This window comes from Salmo salar, chromosome 09, assembly GCF_965601325.2.
Source record: "Salmo salar chromosome 09, fSalSal1, whole genome shotgun sequence".
NCBI classification, from domain to species: domain Eukaryota; kingdom Metazoa; phylum Chordata; class Actinopteri; order Salmoniformes; family Salmonidae; genus Salmo; species Salmo salar.
This window is the reverse complement of record NC_138299.1, coordinates 104433564-104455561: the sequence shown is the minus strand read 5'-3', so window position 1 is coordinate 104455561 and position 21998 is coordinate 104433564. Positions and strand designations below refer to the sequence as shown.

The 21998-nt window shown below is 43.5% G+C and overlaps 1 protein-coding gene across 2 annotated transcripts in view; it reads right to left on the bottom strand.

Moving 5' to 3' along the window:
• LOC106612310 (RING finger protein 44) overlaps positions 1–21998 on the bottom strand; it is a 47031-nt gene that overhangs the window by 14401 nt on the left and 10632 nt on the right. The window contains exons 3-10 of one of the 2 annotated variants that reach the window (XM_014213354.3): positions 17783–17968; positions 15980–16211; positions 15511–15678; positions 13347–13523; positions 7757–7924; positions 5395–5510; positions 5065–5152; positions 4393–4514 (exon numbers count right to left, since the gene is read on the bottom strand). In XM_014213354.3, coding sequence (XP_014068829.1) covers positions 4393–4514; positions 5065–5152; positions 5395–5510; positions 7757–7924; positions 13347–13523; positions 15511–15678; positions 15980–16211; positions 17783–17889 — 1178 coding nt within the window. In that variant the 5' untranslated portion in view covers positions 17890–17968. The remainder of the gene's footprint in view (positions 1–4392; positions 4515–5064; positions 5153–5394; positions 5511–7756; positions 7925–13346; positions 13524–15510; positions 15679–15979; positions 16212–17782; positions 17969–21998) is intronic. The other variant, XM_014213356.3, reaches the window with a different exon arrangement.

Genomic DNA, 21998 nt, shown 5'->3' with positions numbered 1-21998 from the left:
CATGTAGTGCTTTGAGAGACTAGTCAAGGATCATATCACCTCCACCCTACCCGATACCCTAGACCCACTCCAATTTGCTTACCGCCCCAATAGGTCCACTGACGATGCAATCGCCATCACACTGCACACTGCCCTATCCCATCTGGACAAGAGGAATACCTATGTAAGAATGCTGTTCATTGACTACAGCTCAGCATTTAAAACCATAGTACCCTCCAAAGTCGAGACCCTGTGTCTTGACCCAGCCCTGTGCAACTGGGTCCTGGACTTTGACAGGCCGCCCCCAGGTGGTGAAGGTAGGAAACAACATCGTCACCCCGCTGATCCTCAACACTGGGGCCCCACAAGGGTGCGTTCTCAGCCCTCTCCTGTACTCCCTGTTCCCTCGGTGTGTGGTGTCAGGAAAATAGCCTCTCACTTAACGCCAACAAAACAAAGGAGATGATCGTGGACTTCAGGAAACAGCAGAGGGAGTATCCCCCTATCCACATCAACGGGACAGTAGTGGAGAAGGTGAAAAGTTTTTAGCTCCTCGGAGTAGAGGTTGACCGATTTATGATTTTTCAACGCCGATACCAATTATTGGAGGACCAAAAAAAAGCCGATACCGATTAAATCGGCCGATTTTTATTTATATATATTTGTAATAATGACAATTACAACAATACTGAATGAACACTTATTTTAAATTAATATAATACATCAATAAAATCTTTAGTATCGTTTAAATAATGCAAAAACAAAGTGTTGGAGAAGAAAGTAAAAGTGCAATATGTGCCATGTAAAAAAGCTGACGTTTAAGTTCCTTGCTCAGAACATGATTCCTTTTAACATGAGTCTTCAATATTCCCAGGTAAGAAGTTTTAGGTTGTAGTTATTATAGGACTATTTCTCTCTATACCATTTGTATTTCATATACCTTTTACTTTTGGATGTTCTAATAGGCACTACAGTATTGCCAGCCTAATCTCGGGAGTTGATAGGCTTGAAGTCATAAACAGCGCAATTCTTGAAGCATTGCGAAGAGCTGCTGGCAAACGCAGTAAAGTCCTGTTTGAATGAATGCTTACAAGCCTGCTGCTGCCTACCACCGCTCAGTCAGACTGCTCTATCAAATCATAGACTTAATTATAATATAATAACACACAGAAATACGAGCCTTAGGTCATTAATATGGTCAAATCCAGAAACGATCATTTCGAAAACAAATCGTTTATTCTTTCAGTTAAATACAGAACCGTTCCGTATTTTATCTAGCGGGTGGCATCCATAAGTCTAAATATTGCTGTTACATTGCACAACCTTCAATGTTATGTCATAATTACATAAAATTCTGGCAAATTAGTTCGCAACGAGCCAGGCGGCTCAAACTGCTGCATATACCCTGACTCTGTTGCACAGAACGCAAGAGAAGTGACACAATTTCCCTAGTTAAAAGAAATTCATGTTAGCAGGCAATATTAACTAAATATGCAGGTTTAAAAATATATACTTGTGTATTGATTTTAAGAAAGGCGTTGATGTTTATGGTTAGGTACACATTGGTGCAACGACAGTGCTTTTTCGCATGTGCTTGTTAAATCACCCGTTTGGCGAAGTAGGCTGTGATTCAATGAGAAATTAACAGGCACCGCATCGATTATATGCAACGCAGGACACGCTAGATAAACTAGTAATATCATCAACCATGTGTAGTTAACTAGTGATTATGTTAAGATTGATTGTTTTAAATAAGATACGTTTAATGCTAGCTAGCACCTTACCTTGGCTCCTTGCTGCACTCGCATAACAGGTAGTCAGCCTGCCACGCAGTCTCCTCGTGGAGTGCAATGTAATCGGCCAGTGTCCAAAAATGCCGATTACCGATTGTTATGAAAACATAAAAATGGCCCTAATTAAAATCGCCCATTCCGATTAATCGGTCGACCTCTACCTAGGAGTACACATCACGGACAAACTGAAATGCAACAGCGCCTATTCAACCTCAGGAGGCTTAAGAAATTTGGCTTGTCACCCAAAACGCTCACACATTTTTACGGATGCACAATTGAGAGCATCCTGTTGTGCTGTATCACCGCCTGGTACGGCAACTGCTCCGCCCACAACCGCAAGGCTCTCCAGAGGGTAGTGCGGTCTGCACAACGCATCAGCGGGGGCAAATTACCTGCCCTCCAGGACACCTACACCACCCGATGTCACAGGAAGGCCAAAAAGATCATCAAGGACAACAACCACCCGAGCCACTGCCTGTCATCCAGAAGACGAGGTCAGTACAGGTGCATCAAAGCTGGGACCGAGAGACTGAAAAACAGCTTCTATCTCAAGGCCATCGGACTATTAAACAGCCATCACTAACAGAGTGGCTGCTGCCAACATACTGACTCAAATCTCTGGCCACTTTAATACATTTAATAAAGGGATCACTAGTCACTTTAAATAACATCACTTTAATATTGTCTACATATCCTACATTACTCATCTCATATGTATATACTGTACTCTATACCATCTACTGCCTCTTTTTATATGTACATATTCTTATTCATCCCTTTACATTTGTGTGTATAAGGTAGTCGTTGTGAATTTGTTAGAGTACTTGTTAGATATTACTGCACTGTCAGAACTAGAAGCACAAGCATTTCGCTACACTCGCATTAACATCCGCTAACCTTGTATGTGACCAATACAATTTGCTTTAAGTATTAGCTAGGTTGCCACTGTTGTTCGCCTATTGAAATTGAACTTCAGTTCATGAAAATAAATAGCTAGCCAGCTACTTAACCCTGTAGCCCAAAGCTAACGTTGCCAGCTAGCTTCATCTGGCTAGTGAGGCTCGACCGGACCAGGTTATGTGTTGTGAAGCTTGCCACAATAAGGATTAGGCAAAATAGTGGAATTTGCGGTTTGCCTTCATTGACAGTGATGCAAATGAATACAAATAGTAGAATTATGCCATACTTTTATTTTGAAGGCTAACCTCAAAAGTCTACTGTTGTGGCTAATCCTTATTGTGGCTAGATTCACAGATGGGTCCGACCACCATTAATCAAACTAGAACTGTCTTATAAATTAGGGTTATTTTAGATGACACCTAGCTATATAGTTAGCTAGCTAATTATAGCTACTGAAACACATTGTCGTTTTGCTGTGTTTTTATAATTTTTTTATATAGTTAGCTATAGCTACTGAAACAGATTGTCGTTTTGGGGAAGGACATTGTTTGCATCCATGAGCTAGCTAGCGAGACAACTTTACCAGCATCATAGCATACGTATCGATGAATCGTTGTGACATATGAAATACGAGTGGTAGTGTAATCAATGTGTAATAAGTACATAAAAAATGTATTAACGCGTTAAATTATTATGTGACGTGCAGTCATATTCAGATCCTGATTGGTCAACATGCAATAACCCGAACAGCAAAGACCCAAACGGCGTTCCAAAGAAATCCTGGTTGAGAATGAAACGACTTAACAAATGAACAACGAAACAGCACAGCAAGTAAGTGAAAGAAATAGGTTTTGATTATGTTTTACTGGTAATGGGGACATATGTAAATGCCAACAAAATAACTTTTTAGTCAATGTGGTGTCTGTGTGCAACCTTTAACTAGGCAAGTCAGTTAAGAACAAATTCTTATTTACAATAAAACCCTACCTCGGCAAAACCCGGACGACGCTGGGCCAATTGTGCGCCGCCCTATGGGACTCCCAATCACGGCCGGATGTGATACAGCCTGGATTCGAACCAGGGACTGTAGTGACGCCTCTTGCACTGAGATGCAGTGCCTTAGACCGCTGCGCCCATGTGTGTGTAACTATTTAACTGTACTACAATGCTTAAAAGGCCGCTAGAATGTATAACATCGGTATTGGTTTTTTTTGGCAGGGAAAATATTGGATATCGGTATTGGCCAAAACTGTCATATCGGTGCCTCACTAGTTGTCGCCAACATCTATCTGACCATGCAGACTGCAGAGTGAACGGCAAGAAAGTGTTCCTGACTCCATGGTCGAGCAACTGCTCTCTCCTTGGGTGACAGGGGGCGGGTCTTGGTGTGAGGGGGCGGGGCCTGGCGCGAGAGGGGGGCGGGGCCTGGTGCGAGAGGGGGGCGGCTTGGAGCGAGAGGGGCGTGGCTTGGAGCGAGAGGGAGAAAGACAACTCAAGTAGCAAACGGAGTAAAAACAGACAGACGTCCCGGCGTTGGGTATCACATTTAACAAACCAAATAAATACCGTTATAGAAATTAAATTAAAAGCCCAAACCGGTCTGTGCATCAATACCGGTATATAGTAAAATACTGTATACCGCCCAGCCCTACTTGGCCAGCCAGTCAGATGGATAGGTGGGTGGTATAACACAAGAAAAGACAGTAGAAGCTTATCTTACAGCGTTTGTTCAGATTGATGGTTGTCGAGGTTGAACCTGTAGGATGGAAGCTGCTCGATGTCTGCCTTGGTGATTCCTCGTGGTTTAGCCTCTCCCAGCCTTTCAGCCAGGTTCAGTAATGCCTGAGGGTGTGTGAGAGACATACATATTTAAAGCCAGTTGTTTTTGGTTTATTTACATTTTTATTGACCGGTATTTCCAGCATTATCCACTAGGTTTGCTGCAGGTAAAAACATTCAAGGAAATGGTCTTTAATTGACACAAGCTGTCTCCAATCAATCAATCAATGACTGGTTGTGAGTGTTAGGTGGGGGGGGGGGGGTCCACCTAAACTGCCCCCTATTTTACCCCGTTTTAACTTCCGAGTCCGCTGGAGAGGATTAGCTTGATAAAAGTGATGTGTAGAATCACTGATCTACAAATAATAGTTTTTTTGCCATTAACATTCATAGGAGCTACGCCCCCCCCCAAACACTTACGCACAAACTGAAATTGATTGGAGTGTCTTCTAGCTAAAGACGATTTTCTACCTGCAGCAAACTTAGTGGATAATTATGGAAATACAGGTAAAAACACACACACGCACACGCAGATACCAAACACAGAAACACACAGACACAGAAAGAAACACACAGTGTGTTTCTAAGTGTATTGATTACTTGGTCCTCTCACCTCATAGTTCTCCATCTCCACATCATCTACATCCAGGTCCAGACTGATGGCTGGTCCCACTGCTGTAGGAGGCACAGGAAGCATCGACCTGCACAGAGACAGAACAGTAAAATAAATCACCCAGATCAAATAAGAAAGTGAAAAAAGGCAATGTATTGGTGGTGGTGGAAATAAATATTCACTTTTTTTTTTTCCTGAGTGTTATGTTCAGTTACGTTAGCACCTCACTTTAAAAAAAATGGGTGTACAATTCTAGGTCCTGAATGACTTTGGGTTGAAAAGCACTGAAGTACGTGTATCATTTAGTTCTGTATTAAATGTCATACTCACAGGAAGTACGGCAGGAAGCCTGGGTAGTAAGGTGGTGGCGGCGGCGGTGGGGGCAGGGGCTGCTGTAACCGGTACCTGTGACCACTGACACGTCGCGGCAGCATGTGAGGGTATGGCTGACCAGGAGACAGAGACATAGAGGTGTTAACGTGGTGGTGGTGGTGAACTATCCTATGGAAGTGGCTGGTTATTTAAAATGGGAAACTGCAACAATGCCAGCTCTGTAGCTTAAGCTAGCTCTACAATCTGAAGCCTTACCACTGGGAAAGATTAGCTAGCTCTATGCTATGCTTTCTGTGTGAAGTGATGCTAAAGTCCTACCACTGGGAAAGGTTAGCTAGCTCTATGCTATGCTTTCTGTGTGACGTGATGCTGAAGTCTTACCATTGGGATAGCTCAATGTTTTGCTAAACTGTGCAATGGTGAAGACATGAGGTCTTACCACTGTGAAGGGTTAACACATTTATAGATGCTAACTACGCTCATTTTGAACGTTAAAAACATTGCATCGGTTACGGTTTTTGAAACATAAGGAAGTATCTTTTATATCAGCGAAAAATAATAATAATAAAAAAAAAGGTTAAATTAATACACAACTTTATAGGGTTGGTGTTCCCACACAGCCATATCACCAGGTTACAGCGCTTGTGGGAACATGCTCCCAACACCTGTGCTAATTAGCCATCTAGCATGCTCCAACACCTGTGCCAATTAGCCATCTAGCGTGCTAGCCATCTAACACCTGTGTGTAAGCTAACTGGGGAGGAAGTGTAGTTCTTCGACTGGAGGCACATGGATCTGTGCAAAACTGCTTTATTTGAACGATTATCTCTCACTGATGAAAGATAATGGGTATAAATCTAGTGATGAGTGGATCAGTGCTTTTTTAAGTCGGTTCAGTTTCGGGTTCGATTAAAATAAATTACAGTTTTGATTAAAATAAATTACGGTTTTAGATTTCGATAAAAAAAAAGACATTAAATAATGATGTTACAATGACTGAGCTTTTTAATGAAAATTCCAAAAAATAGTGAACATTCAATTGCAAAAAACATTGAAAATATTCCATTGTCTCAGTCAGGTCCATATTGGGTCGACATCAATAGAAACATGGGAAATTACTATGAAATAATAACATATTTATACATATAGTTGTTTATTACGTAGTTTTAAAAAATTTGATGACTATTAGGAATGAAAAAATAATCATCTCTACTCAGGCAGTAACAGTCAGCCAGACCATCGAACTTTACGTTTTCCCCATACTGTACTGTCTTAATTCATCCTATTTTAGCCTGCCTATGTATGCTGCAGAAAATGTCTGACTTAAAATCATTTTTACTAGTTCTTCAAAGTAGATGAGGTATACTTTCACGAACTGTCTCTGTCCTTTTCGTCATTGTGTTGAGTACATTCCTATTTTTTTTGTTCAGTATAAAAATAAAAAAAACACACGTCCCAAGGATTCCCGGATAGCACTAACCTTACTGCTTATGCACAGAGATCAGAGATCTACAACAGCACAATACATTGGAGGTGCTGAACGAAGAGGCATTTTTTTTGTTGGTTGCATGTAACTTTTATTTGGAAGTACATACCGGCCGAAACGGGAATGTTGGATTCGGGGTTAAACTTGGAACATTGTTATACTCAGAAGTATAGGAACATTAGTTACATGAGAGGTGCCATAATGAAGCTTGGGAGGGGCTGAGTGCAGAGAAAACAATCACATGTGACAGTACTGATACGGGGAGAAACCGTTAAAAGACTCATATCACTTAGTTCCCTGCTTAGCAAGAATTATGCAATGTTTAGCGATAAGGAGGAGACTCCACCCAAAGTGGGGGGGTATGAATACCACCACAGGGGAAGCCATGTCTGTGTCTGAATTACAGCTGTAACGACCCTTTGGGAAGAATTCGACTTGGTTAAGCTTCTCTAGTGTCCGTGAGTTATTTACTCTGATAGAATATAACAGGACAAATGACGATAGCTGCTGGTGAGTTTCAATCAGATACTGGTTCAGCTAGCTAGCGCTATATGATGTGAAGTTCTACCACTGAGAAGGGCAGGTGGGAGGTAAAGTTTTACCACTGAGAAGGGCAGGTGTGAGGTAAAAGTCTTACCACTGAGAAGGGCAGGTGGGAGATAAGTCTTACCACTGAGAAGGGCAGGTGTGAGGTAAAGTTTTACCACTGAGAAGGGCAGGTGTGAGGTAAAAGTCTTACCACTGAGAAGGCCAGGTGGGAGGTAGTCTTACCACTGAGAAGGGCAGGTGTGAGGTAGTTTTACCACTGAGAAGGGCAGGTGTGAGGTAAAAGCCTTACCACTGAGAAGGGTAGGTGGGAGATAAAAGTCTTACCACTGGGAAGGGCATCTCCTGGTGCAGAGGCTCCTGAGGGAGGTACTGGAGGGGGACAGAGGGAGGCATCGCTGGTGGGTGGTGGTGACTCGAGGCAGGGTAAGAGAACGTTCTTAATGGATGCTGGTCCCCTCTGAGGTCCACTTCATTCTCTACCCTCTGGAGAGGCTGACCGACAGGAAAGGGAATGAGTGAGTGAACTAAAAAACAGTCAGGTTTCATACATTCTAACTCATTCCATTTTAATTCATGAGGATCAACTACAATACAGAATGTGCATTCAGAAAGTAATAGAAGTATTTGGTTCATACACACTAAATAAATCCTAAGCGTTACACGGGCTTGCTCCTACCCATCTTTCCAATTTGGTCCTGCCGTACATACCTACACGTACGCTACGGTCACAAGACGCAGGCCTCCTAATTGTCCCTAGAATGTCTAAGCAAACAGCTGGAGGCAGGGCTTTCTCCTTTCGAGCTCCATTTTTATGGAATGGTCTGCCTATCCATGTGAGAGACGCAGACTCGGTCTCAACCTTTAAGTCTTTATTGAAGACTCATCTCTTCAGTAGCTCCTATGATTGAGTGTAGTCTGGCCCAGGAGTGTGAAAGTGAACGGAAAGGTACTGGAGCAACAAACCGCCCTTGCTGTCTCTGCCTGGCCGGTTCCCCTCTCTCCACTGGGATTCTCTGCCTCTAACCCTATTACAGGGGCCGAGTCACTGGCTTACTGGTGCTCTTCCATGCCGTCCCTAGGAGGGGTGTGTCACTTGAGTGGTTTGAGTCACTGACGTGGTCTTCCTGTCCGGGTTGGTGCCCCCCCCCCTTGGGTTGTGCCGTGGCGGAGATCTTTGTGGGCTATACTCTGCCTTGTCTCAGGATGGTAAGTTGGTGGTTGAAGGTATCCCTCTAGTGGTGTGGGTGCTGTGCTTTGGCAAAGAGGGTGGGGTTATATCCTGCCTGTTTGGCCCTGTCCGGGGGTATCGTTGGATGGGACCAGTGTCTCCCGACCCCTGCTGTCTCAGCCTCCAGTATTTATGCTGCAATACTTTCTGCCTGCGGCTATAGAACCCTGACCTGTTCACCGGACGTGCTACCTGTCCCAGACCTGCTGTTTTCAACTCTCTAGAGACAGCAGGAGCGGTAGAGATACTCTGAATGATCGGCTATGAAAAGCCAACTGACATTTACTCCTGAGGTGTTGACCTGTTGCACCCTCGACAACCACTGTGATTATTATTATTTGACCCTGCTGGTCATCTATGAACATTTGAACATCTTGGCTATAATCTCCATCCGGCACAGCCAGAAGAGGACTGGCCACCCCTCATAGCCTGGTTCCTCTCTAGGTTTCTTCCTAGGTTCCGGCCTTTCTATGGAGTTTTTCCTAGCCACCGTGCTTCTACACCTGCATTACTTGCTGTTTGGGGCTTTAGGCTGGGTTTCTGTACAGCACTTTGTGACATCAGCTGATGTAAGAAGAGCTTTATAAATACATTTGATTGATTGACTCGTCGCTTTTTTATTCATGTGGATTAACTACTGTGTATGTATACTAGATGACATGAGGCATACTTCTAATGTTATTTGTAACGGACAGGGGTTTCGTCCCAAACCCTATTCCTTACATCAGGCAAAACTACGCCCTGCAGGGGGGAAAAAACACCCCAAGGCCACTCTATGAACATCTACAACTTGATAGAAAGTATGTAGAAATTGTAAATGGACATACAATGCCTTCAGAAAATATTCACACCCCTTGCCTTTACCAAATGTTGTGCTGTAGCCTCAATTTAAAATTGATTAAATTGAGATTGTGTGTCACTGGCCTACACGCCAATATCCCACAATGTCAAAGTGGAATTGTGTTTTTAGAAACTTTTTTAAATGAATTACAAATAAGATGAAATGAAACGTCTTGAGTCAATAATTATTCAACCCTTTTGCTGTAGCAAGCCTTAAACTCAGGAGTAAAAATGTGCTTAACAAGTCACATAAATTGCATAGACTCACTCTGTGCAGTGTTTAATATGATTTTTTGAATGACTACCTCATCTCTGTACCCACACACATACAAATTATTGTAAGGTCCCTCATTTAAGTAGTGAATATCCAACACAAAAGACCAGAGAGGTTTTCCAATGCCTTGCAAAGAGGGGCACTTATTGGTATATGCATAATATATATATTTTTTAAAAGCAGACATTGAATATCCCATTGAACATGGTGAAGATATTAATTACACTTTAGATGGTGTATCAATACACCAAGTCACTACAAAGATACAGGCGCCCTTCCTAACTCAGTTGCTGAAGAGGAAGGAAACCGCTCAGGAATTTCACCATGAGGCCAATGGTGACTGAAAAAAACCCAATCCCCCAGTCAATCCAGATCTGGTTTTTACACATCAACCTTTGAGTCCATCCTCACCTCCTCCTCCATTACCATCTGGTTTGGGGCAAACTGCAATGCATTGTCCAGGCTGCAGATGGTCATCACCTGCCACCTGCCCTACATTCAAGGTTCTGCACGACTCCAGGGCAAGGAAGCGTGTGGGGGAAATGATTGCCGACCCCTCCCACCCTGGTCACTACCTTTTCCAAAAATGTATACATCGCATTCAGAAAGTATTTAGACACCTTGACTTTTCCCACATTTTGTTACGTTACAGCTTTTCAGAGACTTGTCCCAAAGCCACTCCTGCGTTGTCTTGGCTGTGAGCTTAGGATTGTTGTCCTGTTGGAAGGTGAACCTTTGCCCTAGTCTGAGGTCCTAAGCGCTCTGGAGCAGGTTTTCATCAAGGATCTCTCTGTACTTTGCTCCGCTTCACCGTAGGGATGGTGCCAGCTTTCCTCCTGACGTGACGCTTGGCGTTCAGGCCAAAGAATTCAATCTTGGTTTCATCAGACCAGAGAATCTTGTTTCTCATGGTCTGAAAGTCTTTAGGTTACTTTTGGCAAACTCCAAGCGGGCTGTCATGTGCCTTTTACTGAGGAGTGGCTTCCATCTGGTCACTCTACTATAAAGGCCTGATTGATGGAGTGCTGCAGAGATGGTTGTCCGTCTGGAAGGTTCTCCCATCTCCACAGAGGAACTCTAGAGCTCTGTAAGAGTGACCATCAGGTTCTTGGTCACCTCCCTGACCAAGGCCCTTTTCCCCCCAATTACTCAGTTTGGCCAGGTGGCCAGCTCTACGAAGAGTCGGTGGTTCCAAACATCCATTTAAGAATGATGGAGGCCACTGTGTTCTTGGGAACCTTCAACGCTGCAGAAATGTTTTGGTACCCTTCCCTAGATCTGTGCCTCGACACAATCCTGTCTTGGGGCTCTACGGACAATTCCTAAGACCTCATGGCTTGGTTTTTTGCTCTGACATGCATTGTGAACTGTGGGACCTTATATAAAACAGGTGTGTGCCTTTCCAAATAATGTAAATAAGGTCTGTTTTTTTATTTGTAATAAATTTGCTAAAAATGTATTTTCGCTTTGTCATTATGGGGGTATTGTGTGTAGCTTGATGAGGTAAAAAAAAAAATGTTTTTAATCCATTTTAGAATAAGGTTGTAACGTAAAAGAAATGTGGAAATTGTCACCAGGTCTGAATACTTTCCGAATGCACTGTACAAAAAATATAAAATGCAAGTGTTGGTCTCATGTTTCATGAGATGATATAAATAAAAATCACAGAAATGTTCCATATGCACAAAGCTTATTTCACTCACATTTTGTGCACAAATGTGTTTACATCCCTGTTCGTGAGCTTTTCTCCTTTGCCAAGATAAACCATCCACCTGACAGGTGTGGCATATCAAGAAGCTGATTTATCAGCATGATCATTACACAGGTGCACCTTGGTCAGGGGACAATAAAAGGCCACTCTAAAATGTGCAGTTTTGTCACACAACACAATGCCACAGATGTCTCAAGTTGAAGGAGCGTGCAATTGGCATGCTGACTGCAGGAATGTCTACCAGAATTTAAAGTTACATTTCTCTAACATATGCAGCCTCCAACATCGTTTTAGAGAAGTTGGCAGTTCATCCAACCAGCCGCAGACCACGTGTAACCACGCCAGCCCAGGACCTCCACATCCGGCTTCTTCACCTGCGGAATCGTCTGAGACCAGCCACCAGGTCAGCTGATGAAACCTTGGGGGTTTGCAGAACTGAAGAACTTCTTCACAAACTGTCAGAAACCGTCTCAGGGATACTCATTGTGTGTTCGTCGTCCTCACCAGGGTCATGACCTGACTGCAGTTCGGCGTCGTAACCGACTTCAGTGGGCAAATGCTCACCTTCGATGACCACTGGCACGCTGGAGAAATGTGCTGTTCACAAATTAATCCCGGTTTCAACTGTACCGGGCAGATAGCCGACAGCGTGTATGGCGTTGTGTGGGCGAGCGGTTTGCTGATGTCAACGTTGTGGACAGAGTGCCCCACGGTGGTGGTGGGGTTATGGTATGGGGCAGGCATAAGCTGCGGACAACGAATACTATTGCATTTTATCAATGGAAATTTGAATGCACAGAGATACCATGACGAGCTGAGACCCATTGTCGTGCCATTCATCCACCACCATCACCTCATGTTTTAGCATGATAATGCACGGCCCCATGTCAAAATTCCTGGTAGCTGAAAATGTCCCAGTTCTTCCACAGACCTGAATACTCAGACGTGTCACCCATTGAGCTTGTTTGGGATGCTGTGGATCGACGTGTACGACAGCGTGTTCCAGTTCCCGCCAAAATACAGCAACTTTGCACTGCCATTGAAGAGGAGCGGGACAACATTCCACAGGCCACAATCAACAGCCTGATCAACTCTATGCGAAGGAGATGTGTCGCGCTGCATGAGGCAAACGGTGGTCACAGGAGAGATACTGACTGGTTTTCTGAGCCACACCCCTACCTTTCTTTTAAGGTATCTGTGACCAACATATGCATATCTGCAGTGGCTGAGCTCCTACTATGGAAAAGCCAGAGAAAGCGAGATACCTTGAAGAGACCATGCTTCCTTCCTGCCCACAGACTTTCTCTCCCAACTTGACCACCTCCCTCAGACGACCACTCAAGCCATGAACTTTCTAATGACTGTCCATCATGTTGGTTTTTCTAAATGGCATGTATTGTTTTATTACTTTAAAGCGCTTAGATTTTTTTTAAATGTAATGAATAGCGCTATAAAAGTGTAATAATTGATTATTACTTTTGACCAGAACCCCATGGGCCCTGGTCAAAAGTAGCGCACTATATAGGGAACAGGGCCCTGGTCAAAAGTAGCGCACTATATAGGGAACAGGGCCCTGGTCAAAAGTAGCGCACTATATAGGGAACAGGGCCCTGGTCAAAAGTAGCGCACTATATAGGGAACAGGGGCCCTGGTCAAAAGTAGCGCACTATATAGGGAACAGGGCCCTGGTCAAAAGTAGCGCACTATATAGGGAACAGGGCCCTGGTCAAAAGTAGCGCACTATATAGGGAACAGGGCCCTGGTCAAAAGTAGCGCACTATATAGGGAACAGGGCTCTGGTCAAAAGTAGTGCACTATGTAGGGTGGAGGGAGCCATTTGGGACTCAGGGGGGGTACTCACCATGCGTGGGTGCTGCCTCTGGAGAGGGAGGAACTGGCTGAGAGGAGTAAGGTGAGGAGGCTGGTGGGGTGGTGGCCCCGGGGGGTTGGGGTGCAATATAAAATGTTCACTGGAGATCAGGGGTGGGAAAGCTTGGTAAGACACTGGCAAATGCTGCATTGTACAGGCTTGGATGAGCTAGAAAAATAGAGGAAAAAACAGACACACTGTTAATAACAAGAACGGTAGTAATAAACAGTGGTTAACCATACAGAACAACACTGGCAGGGCCGTCCTCAAGAAACCAATTCTACATCAGTCAAAGCAGTAAGAAAATAATCATCTATGGATTATAAGCAATCTATGAATTTCTTATTACATTTTATTTAACCTTTATTTAACTAGGCAAGTCAGTTAAGAACAAATTCTTATTTACAGTGACGGCCTAGGAACAGTGGGTTAACTGCCTTGTTCAGGGGAAGAACGACTGATTTTTACCTTGTCGGCTCTATGGGTATTACCAGCCAAATATGGCCAATCCTTACTCTACACAAACACCTGGGCAGGAGGGAATATGTCCACAGCTCAGATGCAATGATGTCAAAAGTATTTGCAAAGATTGTGCTGCTAAACAGCATAAGAAAGAAGCAGTGTTGGTAGGGGTGCTACATCAACAGTGAACACAACTGAAGTGGTATGGTGTGTTGTTGGTAGCGGTGTATTAACAGTGGGTACAGTGCGTAGGAAGCGGTGTGTTAACAGTGGGTATGGTGCGTAGGAAGCGGTGTGTTAACAGTGGGTATGGTGCGTAGGAAGCGGTGTATTAACAGTGGGTATGGTGCGTAGGAAGCAGTGGGTTGTGTTAACAGTGCTTATGGTGCGTAGGAAGCGGTGTATTAACAGTGGGTATGGTGCGTAGGAAGCGGTGGGTTGTTAACAGTGAGTATGGTGCGTAGGAAGCGGTGTGTTAACAGTCGGTATGGTGCGTAGGAAGTGGTGTATTAACAGTGGGTGTTGCGTCAAGACAGGTATTCATATTCAAGGCATTCACATTTTCAATTGATTTCAAAGATAAAACACCAGCAGGGGGCGAAAGAGTGTATGCACTGTGGAACCCATCATTAGCTTGTGTTTCCCTGGGGAACATATATACTGGTGCACCTTTGTGATAGCAGGTGGTGAAATGTTTGGTGAAAAAGCATTTCACTGGAAGTCCTTCATGGAAGAGGAGACTCTCATTCATACACATTCAGCTCATTTAGGATTCTGGACACTCAACCAGTAGGCACATGGACATTGTTGTCAGTTAGGTGTTTATTTGTGTTGAGAATTGAGACCAAGTGTCTAATTTAGTATATAGTATATAATTTAGATGACTACATTGAGATTATATATTTCATTTGAAATGACCTTACTTGAAGTAATGTATATTTATTTTTGTGTTTTGCCTTTGAAGGTTATCAACCTAACTAATTAACTAAAAAACGAACAAACTAACTGACTAAATAAATAAAAGAAGTCAGAAGAAAATTGAGTTGTCCCTTGCGTCCTTCAGTCCTTAAAGAGGCCTTTTTCAAGTTTGGGCAAAGAGCTGCGGTGTGAACCATACACAACTTGACAGTGGGTATGGCGCGTAGGGAGCGGTGTATTAACAGTGGGTATGGCGCGTAGGGAGCGGTGTATTAACAGTGGGTATGGCGCGTAGGGAGCGGTGTATTAACAGTGGGTATGGCGCGTAGGGAGCGGTGTATTAACAGTGGGTATGGCGCGTAGGGAGCGGTGTATTAACAGTGCGTAGGGAGCGGTGTATTAACAGTGGGTATGGCGCGTAGGGAGCGGTGTATTAACAGTGGGTATGGCGCGTAGGGAGCGGTGTGTTAACAGTGGGTATGGCGCGTAGGGAGCAGTGTGTTAACCGTGGGTATGGCGCGTAGGGAGCAGTGTGTTAACAGTGGGTATGGCGTGTAGGAAGCGGTGTGTTAACAGTGGGTATGGCGTGTAGGAAGCGGTGTGTTAACAGTGGGTATGGCGCGTAGGAAGCGGTGTGTTAACAGTGGGTATGGCGCGTAGGAAGCGGTGTGTTAACAGTGGGTATGGCGCGTAGGAAGCGGTGTGTTAACAGTGGGTATGGTGCGTTGCTGACATGGACGTCACTGACATTCCAGCTCTTCCTTTTCAAACTCACAGGAGGAGGAAGGCAGCAGAGCAGAGAGAGCTGTCCGCTGAACATTACCGAGCATGCTGGGAGCTGCTGACTGTTGCACCCTGGGAGAGGTTGCCCGGTGTGGATGGGGAAACCGTGCGTTGTCACCGTGGTAACGGTGTAAGAGATTGGAACGGATTCCTGGTGCATCTTGGTACAGGAGAGAAAACAGTAATTCAGAGAATTTTCAAAACAACTTCGAAACTCTTAATTTTGAAGACTGTTCTGCGTATCATATTCACATAGGTTCTTTCTCCAAAACTCACGGTACCATAGAACCTAATAGACGGCATAAATACCCCACATCTAGCCCAGATCTTAAACCAGTGTGAATTTCAATTAGCTAGACTACAACATACACTGTCATAGTAATGAAAGGGAACCAGGGCCCCATCTGGACATCACCTTTTATCTTCTGTCCCCACTACTACAGCAGTGTGTACCTACGTACCTGGTCGTTTAGCTCCACCATGATGGGGGTCTGTTGATGCTGAGGTGGGTGTGCAGCAGGGTGAAGCATGCGCGGCGGTGCACTGGTATGGCTGTACTGTCTGGCCTCATCTAAAAGAACCTGCTGATGTTGCTGGGAGAAGAGAGGGTGGTGGAAGTTCTCATCCTGGAGCAAGGCGTTGTGCAGTACTACCAGTCGGTCTCGACTCCCCCACTGTCGTCTCACTGGCGGGCTGCAGGAACATCAAGTAAGCACATCATGAAACATCAGGCATACCATGCATTTAAAAAAGGGTATGAAATTCTGTTTAGGGTATACTTAGATTGCCTTTAAAGTAATGTGTTTTTTTTTACATAAAAAATGTTATGAACATTACAAGTTAGAGAAGGTCAGTGGGAAAAAGGTACTTAAACAACAGCTAGAATCCAAAAGATATGGTGGTAGCCTTATTGTAAGCATACCATGAAACATCAAGGATACCATGCATGGACAATTAACATGATCAGTTTAGGATATACAGTTGAAGTCGGAAGTTTACGTACACCTAAGCCAAATACATTTAAACTCAGTTTTTCCACAACTCCTGACATTTAATCCTAGTAAGAATTCCCTGTCTTTGGTCAGTTAGGATCACCACTTTATTTTAAGAATGTTTAATGTCAGAATAATAGTAGAGAGAATTATTTATTTCAGCTTTTATTTCTTTCATCACATTCCCAGTGGGTCAGAAGTTTACAAACACTCAATTAGTTTTTGGTAGCATTGCCTTTAAATTCTTTAACTTGGGTCAAATGTTTCAGGTAGCCTTCCACAAGCTTCCCACAATAAGTTGGGTGAATTTTGGCCCATTTCTCCTGACAGAGCTGGTGTAACTAAGTGAGGTTTGTAGAACTCCTTGCTCACACACGCTTTTTCAGTTCTGCCCACATTTTCTATGGGATTGAGGTCAGGGCTTTGTGATGGCCACTCGAATACCTTAACTTTGTTGTCCTTAAGCCATTTTGCCACAACTTTGGAAGTATGCTTGGGGTCAGTGTCCATTTGGAAGACCCATTTGCGACCAAGATTTAACTTCCTGACTGATGTCTTGAGATGTTGCTTCAATATATCCACATCATTTTCTTTCCTCATGATGCCATTTATTTTGTGAAGTGCACCAGTACCTCCTGCAGCAAAGCACCCCCACAGCATGCTTTTCTCCTAAAAGTACGATCTGTTTAAAGGCACAGTCAACATAGTGTATGTAAACTTCTGACCCACTGGAATTTTGATACAGTGAATTATAAGTGAAATAATCTGTAAACAATTGTTGGAGAAATTACTTGTGTCATGCACAAAGTAGATGTCCTAACCAACATGCCAAAACCATAGTTTGTTAACAAGAAATTTTTGAAAAATGAGTTTTCATGACTCCAACCTAAACTTCCGACTTCAAATGTACTTAGACAATTGTCATTATTTTTTGATACAAACACTTTTTTTCATGTAAACTGGGAAAATAGTGTATCAAATACATTCAAATAAGTGTTGTCTGGGCATTTGGTCATTGAATACAGCACAAATGATTCCTAAACTGTATGGAGTAGACCAGAACACACTATACAGGAAACATCAGGATGGATAGCCCGTCATCGCATGATGACAGTTGACTTAAAAAAAAAAAAAAAGGTCTCTGCTTCCCAAATGGCAACCTATTCCCTTTATAGTGCACTACTTTTGACCAGGGCCTATAGGGTAGTGTACTATATAGGGAATACAGTGTCATTTGGAACACATCCAAGTACTAAGGGAGTACCTATTCACCTTCTCCTGAGGTGCACTGGGGTGTTGCAAGGCTCTCCTAGGAACCTCCTTTGGTTCAAGGGGGCTGTCGGTGGCCACCTATTCACTGCTATGTCCCATGGTCGCATTGGTGACGTCGTGGGGACCCAACGAAAAGGAGACCAGGGGTGCTGGAGGCACTTGTGGCTATTAAACTCTGTCTTTACCCTGAAAATAAAACACCATTAAAACTCCCTAACCACACTCACTAGCACCATACGGCACAATTTTCACTATATAGTACACTACCCTACAGGCCCTGGTCAAAAGTTATTGTTGTCTATCAACAATGAAAAGCCAGACAGGTCTAACAATCTAGATTGAATATTACTGAGGATAATAGCAGACGATATTGCCACTCCTATTTGCCACATCTTCTATTTAAGCCTACTAGAAAGTGTGTTCCCTCAAGCCTGGAGGGAAGCTAAAGTCATTCCACTACCCAAGAATGGTAAAGTCCCCTTTACTGGCTCAAATAGCCAACCAATCAGCCTCTTAACAACCCTTAGTAAACGTCTGGGAAAAAAATGTATGTTTGACCACATACAATGCCATTTTACAGTAAACAAACAGACTTTCAGCACACTTATAGGGAAGGACACTCAACAAGCACAGCACTTACACAAATTACTGATGATTGGCTGAGAGAAATTGATGATAAAATGATTGTGGGGGCTGTCTTGTTAGACTTCAGTGCAACGTTTGACATTATCGATCATAGTCTACTGCTGGAAAAACTTTTGTTTTATGGCTTTACACCCCCTGCTATATTGTGGATTAGGTTAGACAAGTAACAGAACACAGAAGATGTTCTTTAATTGAAGCCTATCAAATATAATCCAGTTAGAATCAGGAATTCCCCAGGGTAGCCGTTTAGGCCCCTTGCTTTTTACATTTTTTACTAACGACATGCCACTGACTGAGTAAAGCCAGAGTGTCTATGTATGCGGATGACTCAACACTATACACGTCAGCTACTACAGCGACTGAAATGACTGCAACACTTAAGAAACACTCAACAAAGAGCTGCAGTTAGTTTCAGAGTGGGTGGCAAGGAATAAGTTAGCCCTAAGTATTTCTAAAACTAAAAGCATTGTATTTGGAACAAAACACTCACTAAACCCTAAACCTCAACTAAATCTTGTAATAAATAATGTGGAAATTGAGCTAGTTGAGATGACTAAACTGCTTGGAGTAACACTAGATTGTAAACGGTCATGGTCAAAACATATTGATGCAGTAGTAGCTAAGATGGGGAGAAGTCTGTCTATAATAAAGCGATGCTCTGCCTTGTTAACAACACACTGTCAACAAGGCAGGTCCTACAGGCCCTAGTTTTTTCGACTGAACAGTAGTCCAGGTGCGTGTGGTCAGGTGCCACAAAAGAGGACTCAGGAAAATTGCAATTGGATCAGAACAAGGAAGCACGGCTGGCCCTTGGACATACACAGAGAGCTAATATTAATAATATGCATGTCAATCTCTCCTGGCTCAAAGTGGAGGAGAGATTGACTTCATCACTATTTGTATTTATGAGAGGTATTGACATGTTGAATGCACCAAGCTGTCTGTCTAAACTACTGGCACACAGCTCGGACACCCATGCATACCTAACAAGACATGCCACCAGAGGTCTCTTCACAGTCCCCAAGTCCAGAACAGACTATGGGAGGCACATAGAGCCATGACTACATGTAACTCTATTCCACATCAAGTAACTGACGCAAGTAGTAAAATTTGATTTAAAAAAACAGCTAAAAACACACCTTATGAAACAGCAGGGACTGTGAAGCAACACAAACATTGGCACAGACACATGCATGCACACCCACACACACACAGAATAACATATGCACTATACATACACATGGATTTAGTACTGTAGATATGTGGTAGGGGTCTGAGGGCACACAGTGTGTTGTGACATCTGTGAATGTATTTTAAATGTTTTAAAATTGTATAAACTACCTTAAATTTTGCTGGACCCCAGGAAGAGCAGCTACTGCTTTGGCAGCAGCTAATGGTGAGCCATAAAAAATACAAATACTAGCCTGGATATTCAAAACTGAGAGTGATTTGAAATGTATTAACATACACTATACAGTGCATTTTAAGTATTCAGACCTCTTGACTTTTTCCACTTTGTTACGTTACAGCCTTATTCTGAAATTGATTGAATTGTTGTTGTTTTTTTTTTTTTTTACACACACACACACACACACACACACACACACACACACACACACACACACACACACACACACACACACACAATACCCCATGATGACAAAGCAAACATTTTTGAAAATGTATATAAAAAAATACTGAAATAATCACATTTACATAGGTATTCAGACCCTTTACTCAGTACTTTGTTGAAGCACATTTGGCAGCAATTACAGCCTAGAATCTTTTTGGGTATGACGCTACAAGCTTGGCACACCTGTATTTGGGGAGTTTCTCCCATTCTTCTCTGCAGGTCCTCTCAATACGCAGTCAGGTTGGATGGGGAGCGTCGCTGCACAGCTATTTTCAGGTCTCTCCAGAGACGTTCTTTGCTCTGTTCATCTTTCCCCTGAATAGTCTCCCAGTCCCTACCACTGAAAAACATCCCCACAGCATGATGCTGCTACCACCATTATACATCGTTGGGATGGTGCCAGGTTTCCTCCTGAAGTGACGCTTGGCATTCAGGCTAAAGAGTTCAATCTTGGTTTCATCAGACCAGAGAATCTTGTTTCTCATGGTCTGAGAGTACTTTAGGTGCCTTTTGGCAAACTCCAAGAGGGTTGTCATGTGCCTTTTACTGAGGAGTGGCTTCCGTCAAGCCACTCTACCATAAAGGCCTGATTGGTGGAGTGCTGCAGAGATGGGAGAACCTTCCAGAAGGACAACCATCTTCACAGAGGAACTCTGGAGCTCTATCAGAGTGACCATTGGGTTCTTGGTCTTGGTCAGGGAGGTGACTATCTAGGAAGATCTGTGCCTCAACACAATCCTGTCTCGGAACGCTACGGACAATTCCGTCGACCTCATGGCTTGATTTTTACTCTGACATGCACTGTCAATTTTGGGAACTAATATAGACAGGTGTGTGCCTTTCCAAATCAATTTAATTTAGCACAGGTGGACTCCAATCAAGTTGTAGAAACATCAAGGATGATCAATGGAAACAGGATGCACCTGAGCTCAATTTGAGTCGCATAGCAAAGGGTCTGAATACTTATGTAAATAAGGTATCTGTTTATTTTTTAAATACACTTGCAAAATTTTGGGGGGGAAAACCTGTTTTCACTTCGTCATAATGGGTGTGTGTAGATTGAGGAATTTTGAATTAATCCATTTCAGAATAAAGCTGTAATGTAACAAAATGTGGAAAAGGGTAAGGGGTCTGAATACAGGTAGCCTAGTGGTTAGAACGTTGAACTAGTAACCCGAAAGGTTGCTAGATCGAATCCCCGAGCTGACAAGGTAAACATCTGTCGTTCTGCCCCTGAACAAGGCAGTAAACCCACTGTTCCCCGGTAGGCCGTCATTGTAAATAAGAATTTGTTCTTAACTGACTTGCTTAGTTAAATAAAAAAATCTACACACAAAAGTATGTGGACACGCCTTCAAATTAGTGGATTTGGCTATTTTAGCCAGGACAGGTGTATAAAATCGAGCACACAACCACGCAATCTCCATAGACAAACATTGACAGTAGAATGGCCTTACTGAAGAGCTCAGTGACTTTCAACGTGGCACCGTCATAGGATGCCACCTTTCCAACAGTCAGTTTGTCAAATTTCTCCCCTGCTAGACCGGCCCGGTCAACTGCAAGTACTGATATTATGAAGTGGAAACGTCTAGGAGCAACAACGGCTCAGCCGCCAAGTGGCAGGCCACACAAGCTAACAGAACAGTACCGCCGAGTGCTGAAGCACATAACAATCGTCTGTCCTCAGTTCCAACACTCACTACTGAGTTCCAAAATGCCTCTGAAAACAATGTCAGCACAATAACAGTTTGTCAGGAGCTTCATGAAATGGGTTTCCATGGCTGAGCAGCCACACACAAGCCTAATATCACCATGCACAATGCCAAGCGTCAGCTGGAGTGGTGTAATGCTCGCTGCCATTGGACTCTGGAGCAGTGGAATCGTGTTCTCTGGAGTGATGAATCACGCTTCACCATCTGGCAGTCCGACGGACGAATC